At 46.3% G+C, this 25,122-nt stretch overlaps 1 protein-coding gene across 1 annotated transcript; it reads left to right on the top strand.

Moving 5' to 3' along the window:
* Positions 1-91: 91 nt before the first annotated feature.
* cracr2aa (calcium release activated channel regulator 2Aa) lies at positions 92-18,273 on the top strand (the record flags this gene model as incomplete). The annotated part of the gene is made up of 17 exons (XM_084452382.1): positions 92-286; positions 2,171-2,282; positions 2,433-2,619; positions 3,586-3,732; positions 7,159-7,249; positions 7,461-7,556; positions 8,878-9,065; positions 9,941-10,012; positions 10,931-10,976; positions 11,172-11,236; positions 12,446-12,794; positions 14,067-14,211; positions 16,472-16,547; positions 16,871-16,985; positions 17,374-17,475; positions 17,978-18,054; positions 18,183-18,273. The coding sequence occupies 17 exons, from the start codon at positions 92-94 to the stop codon at positions 18,271-18,273; spliced, it is 2,154 nt and encodes a 717-aa protein (XP_084308508.1).
* Between the last annotated feature and the right edge of the window lie 6,849 nt (positions 18,274-25,122).

Below are 25,122 nucleotides of genomic sequence, written 5' to 3'. Positions count from 1 at the left end.
GAGCCAGAAGGACAGACAAGAGATACAGAGACGTACACAGACAGACAAGCTCACTTGACAGGCTGACAGACGGCCTCAGCGCTACCCCAGCATGGAAGCGTCTACCAGAAGGGTTTCCTCTTCCTCGGACCCGGGATCCAGCCGTAACACACCCAGGGAGAGCGCTAAGGAGGCCGGCAGGGTCGATGGAGGCAGAGTTGACGTTACCCTGCTGGAGAAGACTCGTGAGGTCTTCCAGAACTGTGACATCGAGGGCAAGGGGTTCATCACACGAAGGGACATGCAGGTGGGATACCAGGTGTTCGATCGCCTTTAGAACTGGAATAAGCTCCCAATGTGAGTTTAATGGTTGTCAGCACAACGTTTCGGCTGTGGAAGCCTTCTTCAGGTGCTTCACTTTGCACCTGAAGAAGGCTTCTACGGCCGAAAGGTTGTGCTGACAACCATTAAACTCACCTTTGGGAGCTTATTGTGTGCGGACAATTTCTTTGGTTTCATATGTTATGTTTGATCCAGCTCCTGCACTACTATGATGTGCACGCATTCCTTTAGCATTTCACCGATTTTTAGATTTGGAACATTATTCAACTCGCTGCCATGCTCGTAGCCCACATAGTAAAGACAGTACATTACATATAAAAATGAAAGGCAAAATGGAGATAGAGGCTGGTTGGTTGTTGTACTGGTTCTGACTGTCACCTTGAGATCATCGCTGTCTTTTTCTAGGACGTCTGAATAATATGAGTGCCTATTCTCAAGGTACATCAACAGCATCACCTGGGACCAACCCATAGACTTCTCTAGCAGACCAGAGAACAACCAGGCGTACGCGCTCCTTTCACAAGGCTACTGGGACAGATGGCGAGTGGTCATTAGAGAGGCTGTAAGGGTCCAGCCTACAGTGGTGCTGGTTCCGGAGGAGGAGAGAGGACCCAGTCTGTCCTCATTGACGGCAGCCCAGAGGGAGAGAGGGATGGAGGGAGAGAGAGGGGGGGTGGGGGAGAGAGAAAGATAGAAGGGGGGGGAGAGAGGCGGAAGCTTTGACCCCCACACGACCTCCAGCAGTATTGTTGTGCAGATTCACTCACATCTCAAACGTTCGTCCGCTGTTGATGTTCCTTCGATGGGACACTCAGAGGCCTGTGCGTTCACAAGGGTCTCAGAAATACTGCTTTGATCCTTTAGTTATGGAAATTGTTGTAAATTAGTGCTCTGGCTGGCTTGTCGGAACCCCAGTGAAATTAATTTAATCAACCTAGCTGTGTGTGAACATGAGCCAGAGTGATTGTAGGTATTAGAACATGTCATTATCTTTTGAGCTTATGGGAATTGTTTATGCAAAATTATAACATAATGACATCAGGTGCCATAGAAAAGCATGTTACACATGCACGGTATCTTGTGTTGCTAATAGTCAGTCCTAGTGAAGAATAGGTGAAATAATGTACACCAAATTAATTTGGTGTACATTACTTCATTTTGTTAGAGGGTTTTACTATTTAAACAATTGCTAGCATATTCCGAAATGCTTAGATATGACTTTATGTTGATGCCTACAGCTTGGTGAGAAATCTCACATTGCTGGGGCAGTCAGGCTAGTGGTGTTTGCAGCTGTAAGCCACACTGCTGACAAAAGGCCTCTGCTCCACCCTGATAACCGCTTTTATAAGGAGTGAACCACTGACTCTCTCAAAGACCTGTGGTCCCATCTTCCCATAGAACACCTCAGCTGAACTTTTATGAGTGGGCCCAGTGTGTATATCCAGTGTAAACAAGGGCTACACCACAGCTATATTATAGTACGCATGCACGCACACACGCGCACACACACACACACACACACGGGTGTTAGGGTCATGGTCTTGACTTTATGTTGTTGATGAGAATGCCATGTATAATCGCTAAAGAACTAGGCTACCTTAATGTCGTACAAGGCGTCCATTGTTGAGGTTTTTGGAGTTATTTTCTCGACAACATCTTTATATCGGCCTGGCTAACTATCTCTGCAGTGCTAGCGACGCTGCCCTAACGAGTGTGTTCATGGGTTCTGTGCCTAGCAGCTGTTTTGTACAGTGGGCCAGGCCTTTATAATGAGAATCTAAAGAGTCCTTTAGCTAGGCTGGTCATGTCACTTCCAACTGTGTGTGTGTGTGTGTGTCTCCCTCCTCAGAGACTTAATGGAGAGCTGCCCCTAGACGCAGACGAGCTGGAGGACGTATTCAATACTCTGGACTCCGACGGAAACGGGTACCTCACCCTGGACGAGTTCTCCTCTGGCTTCAGTAGGTTCTAAGATAGAAGGTTGACTGGTAGTGAGAGGAAGCTGGTGAAATCCAGTCTACTGTACAAGATCTTTCTTCAACTAGGCCAGTGCTAATCCTTAATGTTCTGCAGTGTCACCCGTACCCTGCTGACTCTGCCTTTTTCTCCAGGTGAGTTCCTGTTTGGACGGAGGTATTCAGTGGTAGATGGGATGTGGGAGGCAGGCCCCTGCGAGAGCCTCCCGGAGACCCTGTACCAGAGCCAGTGGGCCGCGCGGCTAGCCGGGTGCGAGGATGAGGAGGAGAAACACTTCTGCATGCTCATGGAGAGCCTGGGAGCTAGCAACGTCTTTGAGGAGTGAGTGTGGGTGTGGGTGTGTTCTGTCACCCTGGGATACATAGTTCTGGTCCTTTGTCCCTCCTCCTGTCAGTCGTATAACGTGTCCCTTCTTATCTTAGTGTGGGACTGAAGTCAGCTGTGCAAACCAGTCAGGGACAAAAAGTTTCCACTGTGGGCTTCAGTAAACCATGTGTTTGACAAGTGCTCTGTGGTAAATCAAACACACCTTATCTCATTCTCTCAGCCTCTGAATCAAGCCTCTGAATCAAGGATGAGACTGCAGGATTCTGAAGGAAACCACAGCTATTCTGTTTTTTCACAGAAGCAACAGAAAGAGAAAAGTCAAATCTGTCTCCTCAACCTTGAATACTCAGGTTGGGACCTTCTGAACCCCAGGCTGGGGTGGGGGGAGGGTGATCGGCCCAATGCTTAGACTCACCTTTAGCAAACTCCGCTCCGCTCAATAAGAGTCAATACTACTTAAGATAAACATCAGACTGAGAGGAACATCCTATTGACTGTCTGCCAAGCCATGGTTGGGACTAGAAAGGAACGCCAGCAGTTAAGATTAGATCACATTGTGCACCAACCTCTTCATCTCGATCACGTCAATATATTTTTACTATTACATGTATTTTAGGTTCGTACAGTATGTCCCCCAGTCACAAGTTCTCTCCACAGAAACTGGCCATACTGTCATAATAGAAAATGCTATTAACAAGGCCAAGATCTTGACCACTTTTACATTTTGCCCAAATATGAATTATGCCCACAGACCCCAGCTGCTTCCCTCCATACCACACTCTCATTCTTACCCTGTCCTAGATTTGTAACAAAAAACAACTAAGCTGACCTTTGTCATCCTGTCTTCTCCTGTCCCTTAATATCTCCTTCTTTCTCCTCCTGTCCCCTCCTGTCTGCTCTGATTACTCCCTTCCCCTCAACTCGCCTCCTGTTTCTCCAACTCTCCTCCTGTCTCCTCAGCCCTGGGGATATGCGCAGCCTGTGGGCTCAGCTGAGGAGGGACGAGCCACACCTCCTCTCCAACTTTGAGGAGTTCTTGGCCCGGGTCAACGCCCAGATCAGGGAGGCCAACCAGGAGAAGACGGAGATGGAGAGCGCCCTCAAGAGGTGGGAGCCTGACTGATGGTCATACATATTATAGCCTGTGTGTTTCATTTAATACCAGTATCCATTGTGGATGAAGGTTACTAGGAGAATACTGTACAACAGCCTAATATGGGCATTGAGGTGAAGTGCTCCCAACGATATTTGATCAAAACATTACAGTTGATAAAATGCTATTTCCCCAAAACGGTATCTTAAAAAAAATCTTTATTTTGACCCCTGTACAGTACCTTAATTCGTGCACACGTGCATTCGTTTGTGTGCGTGTCCATCACATGTACCAGAGCCCACCACCGGGGGCAGTCACCACAATTATTTTTTTTCCCCATTGCCAAGTACATTCTGCTTTGTACACAAAAACAATGGTTGGTGTCTCAGTAAAAGTTGAGTCTATTCTACTCAGGAGCCCGCCCACTTTCTAAATCCACAGAGTTCATAAGTTGAGTTGTTAAGTAGCTCTTTAAGTGCTTGTTTTCGGAGGGCATGGGAAGTGTCACCAGTTGTTTGGCCACTACACTGTAGATACACTAGACATTAACAGATGAGTCAATATTTTTCATTCAGTCCTAAGGGTTCAATGGTATTCAATAGACTGATTCATCTCTCTTTGCCCTTGTATCTGTCTCCAAACCTTCTGTTGTTCAGGTCTAAGTAGCCCATGGGTTCTAAACTGTAGTTATAATACAATGTCTCTATCCCCCTTAGTGTGGTAATGTGTTGTTCTAAATGTTAGGATGCTCATAGGTTAGTATCAAGGCTAGGTGCATTGTGGGTACAATAATCATTAGTTATAGTCCTTATATTCACAACGTGGATCAGAAGACTCTTATTTAGGTAGTTCGATCATGTACAGATTAGAGAGAGCATGGTTAGGTCATATGTGTTTTGTTTTCTAACTGGCAATTTTAGTCCTGCCATTGGATGGGGAGTCTTGTGAGGTTGAGTAGTGCAGAGAAGCTCTCTACTTCCGCGATTGACACTGACGCACATGGAGAGAGACTTGTGCTTGTGACATAATGAGTCTCTCTGAATGGCTAGGACTTCTTTTTCCTTATCGTCATTGCCCCGCTGTCAAAAGAATAAGAAAGCCAACAGTTTTGTCGTATTTTGCCAACTCTTCATATCACCAAAAAACAGTACAAAATTAAGCAATTAATCACTTGTTCCATTAAAGATATTTTCTTTCGTGCCCCTGTGGCCTACAGTACATATAGGCAAAACCAACTGGCAACTTAGAATCAGAATCAATGAGCACAGAGGGTCCATTCACAGAAGTGATCCTAAATCTTTGCCAAACACTTTCAGGAAGTTAAACATCCGGCTACTGCACTTAGATTCTGTGGCATTGAGAAGGTCAATCCTGGCCGTAGACACACCGATCTTCAAACAAAACTTTTACAAGGTGAAAGTAGATGGATTTTATGCTCAACGTTGAACAGCCTTCAGGCCTTAATGAAACACTAAACTTGCCTTGTAGCTATTCTTAATGCCAACAGCATCTGCATGTACCAGCATGGCCTTTTGGGCATCTCTTTGCCATCATATACTGTATGGTATGATCATGAAAATAATGTATATGACATTGTGAATAGGTAGACATTAGACAGTATGCTGTCTATTTGGCCTAGTGCTGTCTATGTAACCTAGTGCTGTCTATGTAACCTAGGGAGCCTACTGATGCAACTAACTGGTTCATCCAGCTAAGAGCATCAGCTGACTGGTTGGTTGCATCTTGTATGAGATCAGCTGACTGGTTTGTTGCACCTTGTATGGAATCTGTGTTTGTCTTTATATCTGTTCCTGTCAACATGATGAAAGTCATGGACTGAAACGTTTGCTGCTTTTTGAATTCACTTATTTTCCTTTTTTGCACTTGAGCAGTGCTTGATCTTGATGTCAGCATGAGGGCTGTCTGTTGAGGCTGTTTAGCCCAGAGATATTGGTGTGCGGGTATCTTCACCGATGCACCCAAGACAACTCTTTAGATGCCTCTGGTAGGCGCAGCATCATAGCATCTACACTGTTGTGCACGCACACAGCCCAGCTACGCAAAGCTACTGGAGTTCTGCCTTCACTGCCTGAGATTGCACTTTGATCAATAACATCACTCCGAGTGAGAAGCAGAGCAAATGTAACACAATGGTGGTCAGACATGGTCAGAAGTTACTATCTCACTGCACCAAATCCTTTCATTCATCTACAGATGGTCAGACAAAAGGCTTGAGTCGCCAGGATGATGTGCATGAGGCCCAGGCGATGGTCAATTGGCAGTTATTCTCCGTGCTAAAAACAACACTAATCGGCTCCAAACTAGATTCTGTATCGAGAGGAATCCAACGATGTCCACATCTTGACTTGGTCAATTTTACTGACCGCTAGATCGACGAGAAGATGATCCATTCAACAGCTGTATATGATGAGGACAAACACCAGGGGTGGGGGGCGACATGTTCACTCTGCACTTTCCCCCTCTGTTTCTAGGACTCGTCAGACAAACCGAATTCCACACATTAGCCCTGTTACCTTGGGAGGAGTGTTAAACTTTTACAGTGTGGGCAGAACTTTTAAGAGAGAGTTTTACCCAACCCTTGAGATATGCTTAGAGCTCTCAGCTCCACAGAGGAATGTTCTCTGCTAAAAGACTGTTTTGGAAAAAAGTTCATGCCAATTTTTTTCAACAAAACAAATTCCTGTGATACCCCATAAAATGTGTGTTATCCCTATCGAGATGTTTCCTAATCTAAGAATCCCAATATACAGTAATATGAGAATCTGAATTAACACAAAGGTTTAGCCTGGATCTGGGTGTGTGGTTAGGTTAATAATTGTGGGATAATTTGTGTTACAGTGGTATCTCATAATCCAGAGCAGACTAGTGTGAAGCTGATCCTTCATGGCTGAGGACAGTACAGGGAACGCTAACCTGACTAGGCTGGTGTGGAACCAGTGACACTATAGGGCGCGTTCTCACGGTTTTGCTGATAAAAACACGAGGCGCACAGCTTTGTCCCTGGCCGGCGCTGGAAAAATCTGCCGTGTGAATGCGGCCATATTCATGCCTAGTCTCTGTCACTGTCTGCTGTCCTCTCTCTCTCTCTCTCTCTCTGACCATTGTCACAGGGATATCTAGCCCACGAGTGGCTCCGTGCTGTAGTTGATATGCACCCAACAGCTGCGTCCGTCCAGCTCTGCTGCTTTGGTGTGCCATAGAGATCAGTAGAAGATCACACGCTCTAGCCACATCCACGATGGAGGTGTTACAGCCTGCCTGCCAACAGAGGAAAATTAGATAATGTCTCAAACACAAATGTGATAAACAAGTTGTTAAACAACAACAAACTATGTACCAATTACTGTCCATATAGTGGAGAATACATGAAACGTACAGTTAGAGGATATTTGCATGATGACAGTGTCCATCTGAAACAGGAGAACGGTCAACCATGACGATGAGATACAGCGGCTGTATGAAGAGATGGAGCAGCAGATCAAGACTGAGAAGGACCGGATCCTGATGCAGGTACAGTCTACTGTACGGTACTCTATTATACTGTACTGTAGGCGGCCTCGGTACATGACAGTTCTCCAGATTAGGGCTGTCCTCAGCTTTACAGTATCACCACTACCATTGTATGGTACACAGCAGTTGCCTGACCACCCCCCCCTCTCTCTCTCTTTTTCTCTCTCTCTTTTTCTCACTCACTCACTCACACGCCCTCTCTCTGCTTTAGGACTCTGAGAAGTTCCTCACTCACAGTCAGGAGTTGGAGGAGCAGCTGACCAGTAAGGAGCAGGAGCTGGAGCAGCTGGTCCAGAAACAGAAGAGGGTGAGGGGAGTGGCCACCAGGCCCGGCACCAACCCTGTTCCCCTCGTTACAAACCAGACACTTGTGTACATGCTACGGGTCATTGATCAGAACTGCTAACATAGCAGAAATAAATGGCACCAGTGTGGTCTTAATTGCTTCCAGCTTTCAATCAGCATAAGAGCACACTGTGTCAGACACAGCTTGTGTCTTAGTGTAAATTAATGAGTTAATTGGCACTGCTACACACCACATTAGCAGAATGGCTCTCAAGCTTTTAAGACTAATTACCAAAGATACATTTGTTTTACTAGGGCCTCTTAATTGATTTCCATTCTAAAGAACAAGTCATCTGCTGAGCCCAAGTGGCTGAGCTTCTCTCTCACAGCTCTCTGGCACCTCTAATCCCTCCACTCAGTGGTTCAATCAGCACACACGCAGCATGTATCCAGATTAACCCCAACACTAACCTCTTGTCCTTTTGTGTCCTTGCTGGGTTTGGACCAGCGCTGAGCTCAATTGGCACATTGGCCTGTATTTATCACCATGCCAGTAGCAGGCTGGCAGCAGTCCTATCTGTATGTCCTCACATAACCCCCCCTGTCTTTGTGGATGGGCCAGCTAAGTCACTGGTGTGTCCGGACGTCCTCTCGCTGAAGTGGCCCCTGTTATTGCTCCCCCGATGCTATTAAATGAATATGGTTTGTAGGGCTGTGTATTGGCAAGAATCTGACGATACGATACGTATCCCAGTACAGGGGTGACGATACGATATATTGTGATATATCAGGATACTATAAGCATTGCAATATATTGAAATCTTTCCCCCCAAAACAATCAGGGCCTACTACTTTTAGAAAAATGCATAGCATAAAGAACACACAATGTGATGCATAGACAAAAACTGGAGATATATATATATATATATTAAAGAAAGAGCACTTTCTGCGAGAAATGAATGGGAAAGTCTAATGGCTAAATGCCTGCTACCATCGGCCGGAGGCTTAAATACAACACCAAAACATGTCACCACGTTGAAATATAAAAATCGATACAGCGCTTCAGAGAATCGATAGAATATTGCGTCGCGAAATATCGCAATATTTAAGTATCAATATTTTCTTACACCCCTAATGGTTTGGGTCATATTATTGATGGAAATCGCTGCAGATCATAATGGAGGATAAGATTGAGGCGTTCACTGTGCACCTCGAGCTCTTCTGGCCAGACCGTGCACTGTAGATTAGCCACGTGCTGAGCAGGAGGCGATATCCCTTCCCTTTGTATCCCATGCACTGCAATCGACCATGTCTTGACCTGCCTTCGTCTCGTCCGCGTCCAGCTGGAGCACCAGTGCACGGACCTGAACAGCGAGAAGCACATGACCCGGGTGGAGAACGTGAAGCTGAAGCAGACCAACGAGGTCCTGGCCCGGGAGCTGGAGCACACCACGCAGGAGCTGCAGCTGGCCCAGGAGCAGCTGGAACTGCTGCAGGAGCAGGCGTCGCACCTGCAGGAAGACAGGGAGATGTGAGTGGACGTGTTAATTAAGAGGCACTAGAACAAACAAATGTCTCTTTGGTAATTAGTCTTAAAAGCTTGAGTGCAGCTTGCTGTGTACATGTGTGTATGCGTGTATGCAGGGCTGAAAATTAACACCTGCCACCGGCCAAATGCAGGAAAAATGTCCAATTGGTGACTAGATTTTGAAATAAAATATATACTTGGCCAGTAGATTTTTCCATCTACAGTCCCCTTGGCGTGTGCGTGTGCGTGTGTGTGTGTGTGTGTGTGTGTGTAACACACTGCGGTGTCCTGTGTGTCCTAGTACTGTACCTCTTTCCTACAACTCGATTGAATATGAGGCAGAGCTGTGTGTTGGGACCCTGTGCAGCAGTGTTAATGAGGCAGAGCTGTGTGTTGGGACCCTGTGCAGCAGTGTTAATATGAGGCAGAGCTGTGTGTTGGGACCCTGTGCAGCAGTGTTAATGAGGCAGAGCTGTGTGTTGGGACCCTGTGCAGCAGTGTGAATATGAGGCAGAGCTGTGTGTTGGGACCCTGTGCAGCAGTGTCAATATGAGGCCGAGCTGTGTGTTGGGACCCTGTGCAGCAGTGTGAATATGAGGCAGAGCTGTGTGTTGGGACCCTGTGCAGCAGTGTTAATATGAGGCCGATCTGTGTGTTGGGACCCTGTGCAGCAGTGTTAATATGAGGCCGAGCTGTGTGTTGGGACCCTGTGCAGCAGTGTTAATATGAGGCCGAGCTGTGTGTTGGGACCCTGTGCAGCAGTGTGAATATGAGGCAGAGCTGTGTGTTGGGACCCTGTGCAGCAGTGTTAATATGAGGCAGAGCTGTGTGTTGGGACCCTGTGCAGCAGTGTGAATGTGTGTTGTGCTCCACCCCAGGGAGATGTACCGCGTCACAGAGACAATGCACAGAGAGAGGGCCGGTCTGCTCAAACAGCTGGACCTGCTAAGGTAGGGAACATCTGCTATCTCTCTCTCTCAGGGAACAGGCATTGTTATCCAAGGTGACTGGTTATATGACAGACCGAGCCTCACTGACCTTAACTTAGCGAGACGGCGAGACCAGTGGTTTGTGGCTCCCGCGGGCACAATAAGATCCTGTAGTGTGTGATGAGCTGTTATTTTCAAATCTTGTAGTGTGCACTTGTTTGAAATTCACGAGAAGAACATCTGCTAAGATTCTCCTTATATGCATGATGCAACCCAATTTCAAAATCGGTTAGGATTTCTAAATATCCTGTTATGTGAGCCTGGCATTAGTTTGTCACGATGAGGAGATAGAGGTGTGAAGTTGTATTGCAGCTCTGGAATCTATACAGCAGCTAATGTCGGGCTCGCACTACATGATATTTAAAATCCTAACTGATTTTGAAATCGGGTCGCATCACACACAAGAAGAATCTTAACAGATATTCTTCTCGCAAATCTAAAACAAGTGCACACTACAAGATTTGAAAATAACAGCTCATCACACACTACAGGATATTATCATGCACGAGGGAGCAACGAACCACTGCCTCGCTGGTCAAGTAGTGACATAATAATCTAAATATCAAACATGTTGGATATTATCGGGCCTGCCCCGATGGGTCTGCGAGCCAATCACATTACAAGATCATCTGGGCCGAACATCCGTACCGACCAATGTTCCAGACCAGATTTCTCCTCCAATTGTTGGGAGGGGTGAACCGGGGATAAAATGGCTCAAAATGCCTGTAGTGTGAGCCTGGCATAAGTAGATCCTGCTAAGACCAAGGCCTGCTTCTCAGAAGAAAAAATTAGAAAGGAAAAAATAAGATGTTCACCCCAGGGTATAGAAAACATGTTCATGGTTCTGATGAACTCCTGTATTTGTCGTTTTGTCTTCAGGGAAATGAACAAACATTTACGTGATGAGCGAGACATGTTCCAACAGGTAAATATGCACTTACAGAAGCACAACGCAAAATGTTTTCAGTTTGTAATGTTCATCATCTCTGTTCATCATCTCTGAGAGATCCTTGAAAACCTGAAACTTGGTTTCTAAAAGAAGGGGAAACAATTATCTGAAAACATAACACTCCAAATGAATTCATGTGAATCATTTGTAGTGTTTATCTTGTTTCCTCAGAATCCAGTGAGGCCAGTTTGGAAGCAAAGATCGGGGTCCAGTAATGTGAACAAGGATGTCAAAAGGTACACAAGCATGTCCTCTCAGAGGCTATTAATCCAAATCGCATTAGTCTGGTCCAGTGCAACTACAGTACTTATGGACAGATCTAACCAACCTGCAGTCCACTCTTCAATTCATCCTTAAAAACATCCTTTCAGCCGAGTGGCTTTTACCAGAGAACTAGTCTGTCCCCCGGGACACGCGCGCCTCTGCTCTGCAGCCTTGCCAAATATGCTGAAGCAATACGATCATTCAGTTTATTTAGTTTTTCTAAAATTCGGTAAGGGTCCAGATGAAATAAATCCCCTTCAAGGGTTGACATGTGTGTGAGAGACTGGGTTGCAAGCAGGGCTGAAAATTAACACCTGCCACCGGCCAAATGCAGGTAAAATTTCCAATTGGCGACTAGATTTGGGAAGGCTAACAGGAAAAAAAAATAAAAAAAACGTATTTTTTCCATCTACAGTCCCCTTGGCAGGTGACTCACCGTGAACCTAAAAGTTAATTTTCACCCCTGGTTGCAAGCATATTTTTTTGTCATTAAATGATCTAACTATGCGTGAGGTGACGGCACACAAGCATCCTCTTGAATACCTCCATGCCCGCGAAGCACTTACTAATATAGTTTGGGTGGCTGTAACTCAGGAGGTAGAGCGGGTCGTCCAATGATCGTAGGGTCGGCGGTTCGAATCCCAGCTCCTCCTGATGACATGTCAAAGTGTCCTTGGGCAAGATGCTCCCAATGAGCAGGCTAGCACCTTGCATTGCAGCTGCCGCCATTGGTGTGTGTGAATGGGTGAATGAGAGGCCTTCATTGTAAAGCGCTTTGGATCAAGTGCTATATAAGTGCAGTCCATTTACCATAGTTTACTTCAGGGATTGCGTGCACATAACTCCCTGCAGACTAGCCAAAAATCCTCAAATAAAATTGAAAAATCAGCTATGTCTGTCCCTGCCTATGCCAATGATCAGTACCCATGGGCAGTTTCAGATGGACTGGCCAGCCAGCCCACTGAGAAGGAAAACGAATGGAGACAGTTTTCTTGATTTCATTTTAATAGTGGGATGACTTGGCCTTCTCTCAAATGACTAAGAAACATGATTTCAATTGATAGTACATTGCTACATTCAGAACCAGCCTTGTGTGTAAACCTACAAATGTCTGATGTTTTTCATTACTAAAGCAAACGGCCTAAAACAGTGGCTGAGCTAATACCCATTAACCCTAACAGTGATGAGGAGGAGGTGCCCCCCCACTCTAAGAGGAAGGACGTGGTGGGGGTGAACGGCTGCAGTCTGGAGGAGGAGGTGGCGGGGTGCCGACCCCCCCTGTCCCTCCAGGGAGGACGTCTCCAGAGGATCATCTCCATCGAGGAGGACCACCTCCCGCACCTCCTGCCGCAGGCCCTCCCCAACCATCTCCTGAACTGGATGGAGGAGGAGGAGGAGGTAGACATGGAGCTGAGCAGGATCGACTCCCCCACCCAGCAGGAGGAGGAGGAGGAGGGGGAGGGGAGCCTGAGGAAGGACGCCCCCACCTCCCCCAGAGCACAGCCTGTTGGGAAGGAGACTGTCCAGAATGTAAGCTGGATCCCTTTTCAGGGTCCCCGGTCAGACAGGCTGGTGTGGAGCTACTGTGAGATGGAGCGCATCCATGTTCCCCTGCTCTCCTGGGCAGGTGGTCAATCAGTTTGTCTGGCAGTCGCCCTGACCTAGTGAAGGGCTGGACTGAACGCTGACCTAGTGAAGGGCTGGACTGAACGCTGACCTAGTGAAGGGCTGGACTGACCGCTGACCTAGTGAAGGGCTGGACTGACCGCTGACCTAGTGAAGGGCTGGGCTGACCGCTGACCTAGTGAAGGGCTGGGCTGAACGCTGACCTAGTGAAGGGCTGGGCTGACCGCTGACCTAGTGAAGGGCTGGGCTGACCGCTGACCTAGTGAAGGGCTGGACTGAACGCTGACCTAGTGAAGGGCTGGACTGACCGCTGACCTAGTGAAGGGCTGGGCTGACCGCTGACCTAGTGAAGGGCTGGGCTGAACGCTGACCTAGTGAAGGGCTGGGCTGACCGCTGACCTAGTGAAGGGCTGGACTGAATGCTGACCTAGTGAAGGGCTGGGCTGAACGCTGACCTAGTGAAGGGCTGGGCTGACCGCTGACCTAGTGAAGGGCTGGGCTGAACGCTGACCTAGTGAAGGGCTGGACTGAACGCTGACCTAGTGAAGGGCTGGGCTGAACGCTGACCTAGTGAAGGGCTGGACTGACCGCTGACCTAGTGAAGGGCTGGGCTGACCGCTGACCTAGTGAAGGGCTGGGCTGACCGCTGACCTAGTGAAGGGCTGGACTGAACGCTGCAGCACCGTGCGTTCATATACAGCCATGCTGTAGTTCCATGGAGCCAGACCAGAGATAAGAGGGAGCAGCAGTCGGTCACACAGCTGTTGACTTTCTCATTCAGACAGAGGTGTGTGTGTGTGTGTGTGTGTGTGTGTGTGTGTGTGTGTGTGTGTGTGTGTGTGTGTGTGTGTGTGTGTGTGTGTGTGTGTGTGTGTGTGTGTGTGTGTGTGTGTGTGTGTGTGTGTGTGTGTGTGTGTGTGTGTGTGTGTGTGTGTGTGTGTGTGTGTGTGTGTGTGTGTGTGTGTGTGTGTGTGTGTGTGTGCGCTCTCGCCAAAGGCTAACCCTCCTACTGTAAGTGCTTACCGTTTGGCTTTGTTTACTAGTAGTGACTTTTAGACCTTGGATTCAAGACCATGTTGATTGTTTGGACGACAATGTGCCAATGAGCTCGGTGCTGTTTGGACAACAGCTCTCAATCATCTCTTATTCTCCCTCTTTTTGCTTCTCTCCCCCCAGGAGGAGGTCGGGTCATCGCCCGGACCCCCAGACCGTCTCTTTAAAGTGGTCCTGGTGGGCGAGTCCAGCGTGGGGAAGACCTCCATCCTCAGGCGCTTCTGTGATGACTGCTTCTACTCAGGCACCGCTGCCACTGTGGGTCAGTGTACTATACACACACACACACATATGCACACCCACAGTCGCATGCATGCACACACACATACACTCACATGTATACAGACAAACGCGCGCGCGCGCGCGCGCACACACACACATACATTAAAGGACCACAATGGAGATAAGTCGTTAAAACACACGTATGCACACACACACTCAACAGGCCCAGCACTGTGGCCAACTGCCTAACCTCTGACAGTTGAAACTACTTTGAAATGTGCTGATGTGCTTAACACTGTCAAAAGCTGCTTACATGTGTTGATCAAACTTGAGCACGGTCAGCAGAACTGGCAAACCGTCCTCACAAGGCTGTGTGGGTGGCATGGCCCTCCAGTACACATACCATGACTTGGCCTGGTTAAGAGATGCCTGTACTATCACTGCCCCTCAGCGTTTAAATAGACTCCTGAATCGTAATCGTTTGAGTTGTACCTGTTTGAGTATGGCTGTGAGCATATTGAGCATATTGAGCTATGTGACCAGTGACTTATGTAATAATGTTTGTAAATGGAATACATTACCCAAACTAGGGCTGCAAGCAGCAGTGAGCGGGCCCTCGCACCCCACGCGTGTTTCGGGGTGCGGCGCCGTTAAAGTGTGTGCTATTTCGGTGTCCAGTACTGAGAGAAACTTCCTGTCACCAGTAGGTGGCGCTCTAAGCGTGACTCATTACCAACGCATAGATGTGTTCAGGACGGTACCTTGATGAAGATTGAGAAATGTTGTGTAAATCGGACAATGTATGTAGGAGTTATGAAGACTTCCTGTAAGCAGTAGGTGGCACTATAAGTATGACTCAATGCTGATGCACAGATGTGTTCAGGATGTGACCTTCATCAACCCTGAGCAATTTGGAGTAAATCGGATAACGTTTGTGGGATTTATGAGGACTTCCTGTTTCACCAGTAGGTGGCACTGTAGGTATGACGCAATACTGACACATGGATGTGTTCAGGACAGAACCTTCATGAAGCGTGAGAAATATCGGACAAATTGGATAATATATGGAGGAGTTATGAGGACTTCCTGTTTTATGGCAAAATGTCAGAATTTGGCGGGGCGCCACGGCAAGGGTGTTTGGTGAAAACGATTTTTTTAGGCTAACCTTTGATCACAAAGGTCTTCAGATTAAGCTGACCAAATATGAAGTTGATCGGATGAAATCTGTAGGAGGAGTTTGTTAAAGTATGAGGCATGGAAATGGTAAAAACAAGGAAAAAATTGTACATTAAGAGCAAAATGGCTGACTTCCTGTTGGATGTTGGGTATAGCTCCAAGAGACATTTTAGTGTGTCTCGATGAACTATATATGCCCACCGAATTTTGTTCGCCTACATCAAACTGAAAGGTGGGGCTCGGCATTTAACATTTTCCAGGGGGCGCTCTTGAGCCGCTTTGCCACGCCCATTTCCGTCACCCATGAAATATCACATTTTTCACCGGGACTGATGTATCTGCAAAGTTTAATCTGTTTTCATCAATGTTTAGGCTGCCAAAAAGGCATTTGTTTGGGGAGAAGGTAGGAGAATAATAATAATCCTTACAATTTCAATAGGGCCTCGCACCACCAGTGCTCGGGCCCTAAAAAAAAGGATTATGACATTCTTCAATCATGCCCAAGGGTGCAGCTGTGATACCCGAGTCATGTAGTTGTACATATGTAATGGAGCTGAATTCAATGAGGTCATGGGTAGCGTAACCTACGTGGGTCTGAGGTTGAGAGAGCCTGCCAGGTAGGCATCACATGGTTCTGGATGGTGAAGTCATGCCATGCGTCTGTTGTTATGTCACACCCCGGAACACCCGGCTTACTAGCCAGCGTCTGCTGTTCTCTCTCCGCTAGCGCCTGACCCGGCCCAGGTTATCACTGCAACAGAGTAGAACAGGATGTACAGGTTGTGACGTTTCGAGGACTTTGGCATACGCAGTCGTCCGGCCGGCTTTTAAAGTTTCAGACATGTGGCGGCGCCAACCTCGGCTTCAGCTCAGTAGTAATGTTTGTTCCATCCTGTCGACTTGGTATTCCAATAAACCCGTCTCATCTTAATATGAGTGCATTTGTTTTGAAAATAAATGTATTTATGATTGAAAGACCGCACAACGATTGTGACTTTAATACCAGCACCAATGAACACAAACACACTTCTCTCTGTTTAGCTGTGTGCTGCAATGCCTGTCATGTAAACTAATGCAAAAATGTCCATTTTGATGTGGAGTCATGTTGGTTTCCTCGCCTGCAGGTATAGACTACAGTGTGAAGACCATTATCGTGGACGACAGCAAGGTGGCGCTGCAGATGTGGGACACAGCAGGGCAGGAGAGGTGAGGACAGGGAACATCTGGTCTGTCCCTAACCAAGTCCTCAGCCCCAGCCTCACCTGACTGGACAGGCGTAGAGAGAGGGTAGAAGGTCAGGGCGTAGTGTGATACTATAGAACAGGAAATAATGAGACATTGGAGTGATACTATAGAACAGGAAATAATGAGACATTGGAGTGATACTATAGAACAGGAAATAATGAGACATTGGAGTGATACTATAGAACAGGGAATAATGACATATTAGAGTACTGGAGAACGGGAACACAGGATTTGAAAGAAGAGTGTAATGATTATGCAAATGAAGAGCTCCTCCTCCTGTGCAGGTACCGCAGCATCACCAAGCAGTTCTTCCGGAAGGCAGACGGGGTGGTGGTGATCTATGACATCACATCACACCAGAGCTTCACCTCGGTCCGGGGGTGGCTGACCAGTGTACAGGTGTGACACACACACACACACACACACACCTCACTGTACGCCTGTAATACACATAGGGGTTCAGTTATACTGAACTTGACACTGACAATGCAATATCATGTGGTCTGTACAAAGAGTAGTGTAGCTTGATAAGATGAGAGTTCTGAGGGACCACTGAGAGCTGCTCTGTGAGTCACCTTGTTGAGTGGAACCTCGCTGGATGCTGCCAACTCACAGGGGAAGTGATGTCAGATGTTCCAACACTCATCAGGAAATGGAATCACTGGTGGCTGCATTGTTGCTAGTGGGATAGAGCATCAATGGAACCTACCAGGACAGAGCTCACCATCTTTGTCTCTTACCTCCTCTCCTCCCTCTTTCCTCTCCTCCCTCACTCCTCTCCTCACAGGACGGGGCAGGCGACGACATTCCCATCATGTTGGTGGGAAACAAGACGGATAAGGAGAGTCACAGAGAGGTCGACGGAGCAGTAGGAAAGAAACTAGCCAAGGTGTGTGTGTGTGCGTGCGTGTGCGTGTGCGTGTGCGTGCGTGTGCGTGTGCGCGTGCGTGTGCGTGTCCTAGTTACAGGACAGTTGCCTGGGTGCTGTACTAAAGGCCCAGCTCACCATCCACACCAAGTGGCCATTTTCTAAAAGCAACAATGAAGGGCTTTGTAAATATACAGTGTGTGTGCAAGAACCCTTGTAATGTTTCAGAGGGAGTTGTTTTCCCCTTCTTCTTGTCATCCTCCTCCTCCTGTCGTGTCTGTAGTCATAGTGACGGACAGGAGTGCCTCGGTCAGTCAGCCTTACTGCCCTTGGCCATTCATGACCTTGTAGAGGTCTGAGTGGACGGCCGGAGGGATGGTTGGACAAATGATTGGATGACTTGTTGACGTGGAGAACAGATTGACCTTCGTGTACGAGTGATGCTACAGTGGATCATATTGACTTTCTGCGTGTTGTCTTCTTTCTGCTGATGATGGCGTCGGCGTATGTGCGCGATTGACAGGACTGCGATCTGATCTTCTTCGAGACCAGCGCCTACTCTGGACAGAACGTGATGGAGTGCATGGTGCATCTGGCCAGGTGAGCGAGCGCGCGCGGGGGGGGGGGGGGGGGGGGGCAGACCGATATTAGACGGTCAGCCATCTCTGGTCCCGTGTGGTGAATGTACCAGGACTGACTCCTCCTCCCCTGTGCGTGCCGGGCTGCAGGATCCTGAAGGAGCAGGAGGACAGGGAGAAGGAGAAGACGGTCAGCCTGGCCATCAGCTCCACCCAGCGGAAGAGACCCTGCTGCGTCTAGCCAGGCTCAGGCTCCGCCCATCAGCAGGAGGGGCCAGGGTCGGTCTATGAAACAGACTTGTACATTCAAATGTAAATAATGTGCAAATTAGTGTCACTCTTTTGAGTCACTGTTTTGAAGTGAAAATCATTTGAAATTTGCTTCAAATCATTTGACATTGGGTAAGGCCTGCCAGAACCACTGCCTCCAACAGTAGTCCACCCACTCAGCACGCCAGTAACCCTAACCTACACTCAGCCAGCCTGTAACCCTAACCCTAACCCACTCACTCAGCACGCCAGTAACCCTAACCTACACTCAGCCAGCCTGTAACCCTAACCCCAACCCACTCACTCAGCACGCCAGTAACCCTAACCTACACTCAGCCAGCCTGTAACCCTAACCCCAACCCACTCACTCAGCACGCCAGTAACCCTAACCCCCCTAACCTACACTCAGCCAGCCTGTAACCCTAACCCTAACCCACTCACTCAGCACGCCAGTAACCCTAACCCCCCTAACCTACACTCAGCCAGCCTGTAACCCTAACCCTAACCCACTCACTCTCAGCCAGCCAGTCCACCCGTGATCATGACACCTGTAATCTTGACACCCCTCTCAGCGTGACCATTCCTGACCGAATCTCAGCCCCTCCCCTCAGAGAAGGGCCAGGTTACTGTTATGCCAGAGGGGAAATGGGATTGCAGGAGGAGACATCACTGACATTATTGCACTATTACAGTTAATCTGATAATGTATTTTCCTGATGACTACAAATGCATTTTTTGTACATGTAAAACATGAGTTACTTTTGCTGTATGTGAATCAATAGGAATATGACGGAAGACATCATTTTCCTATTATGAACAAAACGATTTTAAAATTGATTAATAAAGATTTAAAAAAACAGCATGTACATCAACACAGACCATACTGTACTAGCACAACACCAACACAGCAGACACCTGCACAGCCCATCTTAGCACAGCACACACAGCACACCCCATACTAGCACAGCCAATACTAACACAGCATAGTCCATACTAGCACAGCCCATACTAGCACTGCACGTACTAGCACAGCCCATACTAACACAGCACAGCCCGTACTAGCACAGCCCATACTAACACAGCACAGCCCGTACTAGCACAGCCCATACTAACACAGCACAGCCCGTACTAGCACAGCCCGTACTATCACAGCCCGTACTAGCACAGCACATACTAGCACAGCCCATACTAACACAGCACAGCCCGTACTAGCACAGCCCATACTAACACAGCACAGCCCGTACTAGCACAGCCCGTACTATCACAGCCCGTACTAGCACAGCCCGTACTAGCACAGCCCGTACTATCACAGCCCGTACTAGCACAGCACATACTAGCGCAGCCCATACTAACACAGCACGTACTAGCACAGCCCATAGTAGCAAATCACGTATTAGCACAGCCCGTACTAGCGCAGCTCGTACTAGCACAGCCCGTACTATCACAGCCCGTACTATCACAGAACATACTAGCACAGCCCATACTAGCACAGCCCGTACTATCACAGCCCGTACTAGCACAGCCTGTACTAGCACAGAACATACTAGCACAGCCCGTACTATCACAGCATGTACTAGCACAGCACATTACTATCACAGCATGTACTAGAACAGCACATACAGTACTAACACAACCCAATCTACAGTAACACAGCCCATATCAACACAGCAGACACATGTACAGCATACCAGCACACACTAGCAATAATACACTTTAAAATAACTGTAAACTACAGTATTAGATCAATATAAAAAAAAGATTAAATAGAAAGTTGATTTCATGTGTATAGAAGGTTTATAGTGGCAAATTCTTGTTCTAGAACTTAGTTCTGTTCCCTGATGGTTTCCTCTGATACAGTAGCTGAGCTCTGCCAGGTGTGTTTGGTTTTGGATTCATCACAGTGGTCTTTAACCTCATTGGTCCAGTCTTATCTCTAATTAAGAACCATGCGGTTTATTACTGTACTGTATAGTTCTGTATAGTATACTGTACTGTATTTAGATCTTGAACTCTGTTCACTTTAGAAGTGTATTCTTTTAAAAATTCACCTCGCAATGTTTCATACAGGGTAGTTAGCAAATCAGGTGTTCAAAAAGGTTGTATCATTTCTCATCTTTGTTTTAGTACTTGATCTTTGTTAATTCCTATAATAGTTGGTAGCACTATTCAGCCTTGATGTATGTTATGAAACACTAGTTCTTGATTTGGAATATATATGTTAATAGATCGCTCTGTACCACAACCAAAATACCACTGACCATCACTGATGAAAGCTTTTAGAGTGGACAAATTGAAACTGATCGATGTGTGTTCAGTGCTTCTCTCTCTCTCCTCACTCACTCACTCACACACAAGTTTAGTTTTTACTAATGTTTTTGAATGTGTGCAATATTGCACTATGACCACTATGTGCCATGCTACTTGTGCCAATGTTCTTGCACAAATATGTGAACTTGTAAATATGAAGAAAATTAATATTCTATATCTGTATTAAAGGTAGAAACTGAAGCTGGTGACCAGGGGCCTCATTTATAAACAATGTGTAAATACAAAATACAAAAGCATGTGTACGGCACTTAAGCAACCTTCAGATTTTTTGGGATTTTTTTAAAATTAACTTGACGTGAGAACGTTGGAAAATGTGCGCTTCTCCACGCACACTCTGACCCATGCGTAAGTAGCTTACATTTCTGGAGAAATTACAAACTGCGACATGCAGAAGGATAAACTCTAAAAGCTGTGAAATTGCTATGCCCTATACCTTGTGTAAAAATAAATTGACATCACCTCTCCCTTAGGCCTACCTCTCAACCGGAGATGGGTTACAGACCGGGCCAATGGGGCCGGAGCCCAGGGGCCCTTCACTACCATGTGAAGACATAATTCTAGCTAGCGGGACCTGCAAATAATGTCAGCCTTTATAGCCAGGTAAACAAATGCAGGTGATTGGAAGTCTTCAAATGGGGGTGGGATTATTATGAGTCCCCGACTGTGATGTAATTTGACAAGGGAGATTTGAATAGCTTGCTGGGACTGACCTTTTTCCCAATGCTTTAATTTCGGCTGACCACAACAACATGACTGGGTTTTTTCACTTCACACACTACTTTGTGTGTTAGTAGGCCCATCAGAGACTCAAATGTACATGCAACAACAATGAAAAAGTTCCGCTTTAAAGTGGATTAAGGCTTGTGGAAGGCCCCATACACAGTTGAATGTGAAGACAACTTTGCTTCTAGCCCATTCAGTTCACTACTCATAAAGTATCTAGCAGCTACTGTACATACAGTACTATCACAGCTAGCTACCCGTTATAGTCAACACTATTCTAACATGTCACACCATTAAAACATACAGATAACTGGCCTACAGGCTGCTGTTCCATAATGTTATAAGAAAACAAGCTATACAATACTCCACACCTCACTCCACACATCAGTTTACAGCAGCGCAGACACAAAGCTAAGAAACTAGTAACGTTAGGTGCTTGATGTACAGTACAGTTGTTAATAAGCCCATAGCTAGTAGTTAGCAGAGCGTTCTCACAGGCTTATCTTCATTTAAACATATGTATCACTATAACCATTTTCTAATATTGGGTGCCACAGTAAGACTCCACGATTTTGTCCTGATGAATTTCAATCTGGAGTTTGTGAGGTGTCTGTGCCTACCGCATAGATCGTCTACACCTAGCATCAACTCGTATGTTGTCACCTGCTCCAACCGAAATCCAAATCTCATAGATATATCCTTGTGTAAAATAGTTCAGGCCTTTCTGTAGAACTCTCTTAAACAGAGTAGTGGCATTTGGCAAATGACATACTGTACAACAATATTGTCAGGAATCCTTGAGAATCATCAGTTGTGTGCTGTTCATTGGACTTATTACTCCAAAGCTTGTGGGGCATAGCAACAGTAACTAGGTGGGTGGAACTTGCCGCCTGAATAGGAAAGGTCTATTGTGACAGGAAATGAGGATAGAGGAAATGTCCAACTTTGGAAGAGTACTACTGAGCTGTACTACTCTCTTTTGGACACAATGACACAAGACCTTCAGAAACACTGAAGAAAGGATAACTGTACACAGTAAATTGTGAATGCCTTCCACTGCCTGACAGTCCGAGACAACTGGAAAGCAGCATGAATTCTAACAGAGGCACTCCAAGCTACAAAGAAGCTCAGCACATTCTGCACAAAATGTGGACCAATTGAAGATAGAACTTTCATACCTCAACTCTCTCTCGCTCTCTTGCTCTCTCTCTCTCTCTCTCTCTTGCGCGCTCTCTCTCTCTCTCTCTCTCTCTCTCTCTCCCCCTCTCCTAGTAGTCAGTATACCACACTCTCTCCCTGTGTGTTTGTGTGTAGGAATGTAGACATGAGGACAGGACTGACTGCAGGGGGCAGTGCACCCAGAGCTGGCCCACAACAGAGGTCTGGTAGGACAGCTGATACACCAGCAAGAGGCAAACCAAAAATAAGAGAGCTTAAATAAACCCTTTCAATCAATAAACATTTAAGTGACCTTTATATTTTAAATTGGTAATGTTTTGTAATCTTTGTTTTCTGAATGTTGGATCAAGAGTGGGTTAAATGTGTGTGTGAATGGGTGAATGAGAGGCCATTATAAAGCGCTTCGAGTGCCGCTAAGGTGGAAAAGCGCTATATAAGTGCAGTCCATTTACCATTTAAATGCATATTACACAGAGGAAGGTATACATATACATATAGCACAGCCATAGATATTCATAACAGTACAGCCTTACACATTTCCAGCCTTATGAGCATCTGGGACTGCTCTGTGTACAGCAGCAGTGCTTTCTTATATGCAAACTTGTGGTTTCTTGTCAGTTTCTGCTGGAGCTGTAAGCATTGTCCAGGTTCACAAACTACAGTTCTCATGTCCTCTAGCAGCCTGAAATTAGTCCAAAATTGTAATTTCTTCAAATAATAATTATAATTATAATACATTTTTATAAATCCCAAAGTATTCTAAGACATTTCCAGTCATGGAAAACGTCATGGAAAATGAGAGAAAGAGTAAAATGTCCTGGAATGTCATGTGTTGTCCTGGAGATTTTTTTATTCTTTTTTTCCTTTAGCAGAGAATGAGGTATTAGCCTGTGGACGAGAGTATTTTGAATAGCAAGTTTAAATTTAGTCACACAAAAAACCCCGTGACTATTCTTACAGTACAGCATCTTTTTTTATATTGATTCAATGTAGTGACATACCGCCGTAAGAATAGCGGGCACGTCTATTCTTACGGCCGTTGTCTATTAACCATCAATTTCAAGCATTTTAGACATAAATACATATTTGGGTAAAGGTACTCGGTTTTGGAGATAACACTTGTCATTAGGCCCTATCAGTGGTGACAGGAGACTCTCCCGTTGGCACTGATTGGGGCCGGGAGATTCAATCCAGACTCCTCCCCTTCTGACTCCTCCCCTTCTGCTATCTGTGTGTTACTGTTTTCAAAAGTCCCCATCACTACATGAAACAACAAGCAACTGGCAGTGTTGGAGCAGTTGCTAGGTTGCTGTTCACGTAGTCTGGGAGAATCTCCCATTGCCAATGATTGGCCGACCACATAAATCAGGCAGTAATAAACAACAACAAGGCTTATCCCCAAAACCTACATCAGTTGAGTCAGACTAGGTCTGAGTGTTCTATCAGTTATATCTGAGTGTAGGCTGTTCCTAGGTAGGGTAGTGAGTTATTACCTCTGAGTGTAGGCTGTTCCTAGGTAGGGGTAGTGAGTTATTATCTCTGAGTGTATTGTAGGCTGTTCCAAAGCAGGGTTCCAATTTGGAAATTCCCTCTCACAACTCTATGTTTACTGTGACCAGCTACTATACTTTCTGACCACCTACGGAAATCTCACTGCAAAGAGAAATTCAAGTATTTAGAGCTGCCAACAGAAATCAGCCAAACATTATTTTTGTATTATTGCTATTTCCGCCATGCTGGTGTAACAAAGTGAACGTTGATATAATTACACCACATCTTTCCCTTATCCACATTACACCCACACCCATACAGACAGCATGCACGTCATTTGGACATGTGACTGGGTCATAGTGTAGGGGACTTGGCTATTTCTTTTGATTAATTACCTGATGGCAGTGTGATATGGATATGTGGTTTAAAGACATGCTGGTGTAATGAATGACCTATGAAATAAAAAAAAGTTCAAGTCAGTTAAGAAGGTCATGATGATCATGATATCATCAGCCTTTACTTTACAGTAAGCAACTTAAACACCACTTTCATACAGTATCATACTGTATTTGCCTACATCTCAATTTTGGTCAGCATTTACTCTTTCTTGTGACCTTGTACAGAAATACCTGTCCATGGTTTACAGGAAAAGGCTACTGTACGTGGAAAGGTGGACTCAACAAGACTCACCCAGTTAGATAGTGTACTGTACTGTAGGTGTAATAATGCCAGGCTTCTGTGTAAAACTGAAAGTACAGTATGCTTTAAATCATTTTGAGCTTCTGCAGCTGTTGAAGACATTGCTGGAATGTAGGCTATCCTTCAGCATGTTGGATCTTGATGTCAAATTTGAACACCTGACTGCACTTTTGGGAACCCCCATAAAGCCACTGAAGGGGCTACCTTTTGGTAAGGCCAAAGGGGAACCATTGACCGTCTCCTCGGCAAGTACGCCTTTCTCAAAGAACTAGCCTCCCATCTGGCCAAGGATGAAAGCAAAACTTTGGCGGTGGATGAAAATGAACTTGAAAGCTTCGAGGATGTGTGTTCCACGTTCCGCACAGTTTTAAGTCAAATCTCTGCCATCCGAGAGGAATAC

Source organism: Borostomias antarcticus (assembly GCF_949987555.1).
Source record: "Borostomias antarcticus genome assembly, chromosome: 18".
NCBI classification, from domain to species: Eukaryota; Metazoa; Chordata; class Actinopteri; order Stomiiformes; family Stomiidae; genus Borostomias; species Borostomias antarcticus.
This window is presented reverse-complemented; position numbering and strand designations above follow the sequence as displayed.